The sequence below is a fragment of the Cariama cristata genome, unplaced genomic scaffold (genome assembly GCF_000690535.1).
Source record: "Cariama cristata isolate BGI_N322 unplaced genomic scaffold, ASM69053v1 scaffold26259, whole genome shotgun sequence".
Lineage (NCBI taxonomy): Eukaryota > Metazoa > Chordata > Aves > Cariamiformes > Cariamidae > Cariama > Cariama cristata.
This window is the reverse complement of record NW_009635671.1, coordinates 9376-13650: the sequence shown is the minus strand read 5'-3', so window position 1 is coordinate 13650 and position 4275 is coordinate 9376. Positions and strand designations below refer to the sequence as shown.

General features: G+C 60.6%; 1 protein-coding gene across 1 annotated transcript in view; it reads left to right on the top strand.

The window, feature by feature from the left end:
* Positions 1 to 4275, top strand: part of SOGA1 (suppressor of glucose, autophagy associated 1) — a gene marked incomplete at its 3' end in the record, with an annotated part of 15777 nt that overhangs the window by 2230 nt on the left and 9272 nt on the right. The window contains 1 exon segment of the mRNA XM_009707636.1: positions 2699 to 2761. Coding sequence (XP_009705938.1) covers positions 2699 to 2761 — 63 coding nt within the window.

The window sequence follows — 4275 nt, the reverse complement described above, 5'->3', positions numbered from 1 at the left end:
GGCGGTCGGGGGGTGGCTCTACCCCATCCCAGGGGGGAGGCTACAGGACTTGCCCCCTATGATAGAGCCACTTTGTGTGTCCTCGGCCACTTGCTCAGCCCCACCACCTGGGCTGTGCCCAACTCCGCCTGACCAAAGCTCTGCACGATGTGTGGAGTCCGCCGTGTCCCTGGCACCGTGCCTGGTGCTGGCCGTATCCTGACCACATGCTGCTGGTTCAAATCGGGCTGAGCTGCGGGGCTGCATGGCAGTGATGTCCCAGCGGTGCTGTGGAGCCGGGCGGGTGTACAATCCCATCTGTGTCCCAAGAAGCCACGTGCCACGCACGTACCCGTACACACAGGTCCAGGGCACTTCAGGCCATGCCAGGTTTGGGACCAGCTCCTGGCGAGGAGCAATGTCATCCTCTGTGACAGGAAAGGCTTCCTGGTGACAGCGTGGGTTTGTCATCCAGCATAGCACTTGTAACCCACTTCCCTACTGCCCGGGATGCCTTTGGTCCCTGGAGACCCTTGGGAAGCATCGCTGGCTGAGCCGTCAGGGCAGCACGTAGGAGGAGATGTGCCGTGGCAGAGCTCTGGCCCTGCTCCCCCCGAGGACGGGGACACAACGCAGGGAGGGCTCTCTCTGCCCCCAGCCGTGTTCCCCTGCGTGGCAGGGTGGGGAGCCAGCACACGGCTGGGGGTCTCTGGGGTCAGCTTCGATTAATGCCACAGCCAGCTCCTGGCAAGCCACAGGACCCAGCCACGGTCGCATCCATCCCCTCTGCAGCCACCTTCTCGCGGGGTGGCACGGAGCAGTGTCACCTCAGATGGGGTGTCTTCTCCCTCTGCTGCGCAGCCTCCACTAACAGGCGTGAAATGGGTTTCCCTGCAGTCAGCGAACGCGGGCTGAATAACAAATGGCAGCAGCGGGAGCTGGGCTGGAGGACTCCGGTGCTTGAAAAACAAGCAGAGAAAATGGTTGTGTGGTCAGCGTGCGGGGAGACCTGAGCGCCAGCTGCTGCCTTGCCCTGGCAAAAGTCTCCCTCTGCTGCGCAGCCTCCACTAACAGGCGTGAAATGGGTTTCCCTGCAGTCAGCGAACGCGGGCTGAATAACAAATGGCAGCAGCGGGAGCTGGGCTGGAGGACTCCGGTGCTTGAAAAACAAGCAGAGAAAATGGTTGTGTGGTCAGCGTGCGGGGAGACCTGAGCGCCAGCTGCTGCCTTGCCCTGGCAAAAGAGTGTGGGACAGGATAGGGCCCCTCCCTGCAGCTGTGTGAGCCCAAAGGGGATGCTGCCGGCTGGCGCAAGACCCAGCACAGCTCAGAGCACAGCTCTGCGAGCTCCGGATGGCATGTCCCCAGGCTAGCAAGGGCATTGGGGTTACTCACTGATTGCAGAGTGCTAATTAGACAAACGAGTGAGTTAACAGCCCTCCTCCACCTCCTCCCTGCTGCTGGAGGGTGCAGAGCATGGCAGAGCTTGTTAGCAGCCTAGCCAACGTGGAGCGGAGGCTGCGCAGGGCTGGGCTCACCCCTCAGGGCTAATTATTTCTCCCTTCCAAGAGGTTTCTCCCATAATTGGATAATTGTCGGGATAGGCAGATCATCCCCAAAGGCGCATGCGTTTGCTTCTCCAGCTCTACCCTTCCGTGGCATCTCCTGGGGGGCAAGAGAAAAGTGGGTACCCCCTACCAAGCCTGCCGCATCGAGCTCAGCAGCAACAAGACCCTTAGGCATGGCCACCCCAAGGGATGCACCCAAGGGTGGAGCGATGACAACCACCATCTGACCCAGGGTGCTGTGCTTGGGGCCAGGTGATGCCCTTTGCCAGCCCTGATCCCCAGCTCAGTGGGGGCGAGGGATGCTGATGGGGCACAGCCAGCCCCCGGGAGAGGGCCAGCAGCAGCAGCTCCAGCGATGGTTGTGGCCTTAATAGGAAAGCCTGGAGCCCGGCACCTTGGCACAGACAGCAGCTTACATTTCACAGCTGCTTTCTTTGGCTGCTGGGCCTCAGCGCCAGCTTGGAAATAGGTCCAGGGTGGCTACATAGATCAGCTGGCACTCATGGGGGGCTGTGTGGATGTTCTTGAGGGTTTTCCCCCAGCTCCCCTCCCCAGATAACTGGCCCTGCTCTGGGTACCCACTTTTTTCCCCTGCTTTCGGTCTCCCTTATTGTTCTGTCTGGCCTCCCCATCTCCCAGCTGTCCTCGCTAGCCTGGAGATCGTCCCTTGTGTCCCCAGGGACCCCGAGGGCAGACTAGGCATCGTCCTGCTGAGGAGCCCTCTCCATAGCTGAGCGACCAGCACATGTCCCTTGTTTGGGGAGGAGGCGATGGGGAACGTCATCATCTGCAGCTCCCACACTGGGATGCCTCCAGAACTGTCCCTTGGCCTGGGGGTTGGATTTCTCACTCCATCCAGCCCTGACAGGTCCCGGACTTAGCCTCTCCACGGCTCATTTCCTACTCACTCCTGCTCTCTCACTGCTCGCCTGCCTGCAGGGGAAATTTCTGGCCAAACCTCATGATCCGATGCTTGCCAGTACAGCTCTCTCAAAGCAAAGGGCCTCAACCCACTGGGGCTCTGGGGTTTTCCTGGGGTTCACAAGCAGCTGGAGAAATCAGCATCAACGTCCATACACGCTGGGTCTCTCTCTATCCGTGCCAGGGTGCCGTGCCATCGCTGCGGGTAACAGTGCTCTCTTCTCTCTGTAGAATTCCCTGAAGAAGCGGGGGTCTCGCTCCATCGGGAAGACCGAGAAGAAACCATCAGTGCAGGTATCGGCGCCGGCGCATCCAGGGCGCACGATGGTGGCCCACCAGCACCCCAGGTCCTGGTGCCAGCTGGAGACTACACCTGGAGCAGAAGTCGATCTGGGCATGGCAGTGCCATCCCCTCCTTTGCAGGGCTTTCCTGCCTTTCAGAGACCCTGCATAAGGGAGGGATTGATGCACTGGGCCATCCTCATTGTCCTCAACCGCTCCCTTGTCTCGTTTATCAATGGAGCATCAGTGGCCTGGCTGGTGGCTTTAACCCTTTCCGTGTGTCGCTGAAGGACTTTGGCTTTTACATTGCAAAGCTGCTTCTGCTCTTGGGTTGTGGCTGTTGCAGCCTGGGTCCCTCCTGCTTGTGTTGGCAGCTGTGCTCGAGGGTGGCCTGCGAGCCCCGCGGGGTTTGGGGGAGCTGAGGGTCCCCATGGGGAATGGCTGGAGGCCATGTTGTCCCTGCCCCACGCCAGGCTGCTGGGGCAGGGCAGGGCAGGGGGGATTTACCGGCGGCAGCAGGATTTCAGCTGTCACTTGCTGTTGGGCTGAGCTGCTGTGACTCACTAATGCTGTTATCAGGGCTCCGAGGGGCAGAGCTGCTGCCGCGGGAATAGAAATGCAAGTGTTTTAATACAGGAAAAATCCTCTTTCAAGGCAAAAGACTTGAAAGGTTTATTTTGGGGAGTAGGTCTGTTCCTCTAAAGCCAGGGCAGGGAGGGAGACCCTGTAAAGCCGCTCCTGCCACACGCTGCGGAGAGCATCTCATGGGGGGGACCCCGAGCCCCCTGAGGGCTTCTGGGCGACCCGTGTCATTGCTGGCACAGCCCACTCTGTGCGGATCCCCTGGCCCTTAAAGACTTTCCCCTTCGGTCTTTTGTTTGTCATCTCCCTTCAACTCCATCCTTGTGAGCCCTTTCAGGCCAGCTGAGTCCTGCCCCCCATTTCCCCAAAGAGCAGACTGTGGCTTTGCACCTACCCCTTTTTTTTGAGGAGGGGCTCTCCGGGAGCCCCTCCATCACCCTCCTTCCCGAGGCTGAAATACAGCCCCCCAGGAGGAGGCAGGAGACAAACCCCAGCCCTGGGCCACAGTAAAACCCCACTCTGCTTCCCACACCCCTGCGGAGCTGAGACCCCTCAGCCTGGGGACGCGGGGCTGGATGTGACCCCAGCTCTGTGGTGGGACCGATGCTCCGAGAAGGAGCTGGTGCTGGAAAGCAAACCTCGAGCTTCCCTGGGTGCAAGTGTCCCTGGATGTGGCCTCCCTGGCTGCTCCCTCTCCCGCGCAGCCGTGGTCCGGTGGCCCCGCAGGCACAGATGTTCATGACTCATCCGTGGCTTCCTGGGCCCCTTTCCTGCCCGGCCATGTTGGGCGAGCATTGGCACTCACCGAAAATGGAGCTGGGGGGGACAGACTCAATGCTGAGGTCTGGCCCGGACCCCACGAGCACTCGAGGTGCTCTTGGGGACGTGTGTGCCCCTCCAGCGATGCCAAGGGGCAGAGGGACACGCTGGGCTGCTGCTTGTTT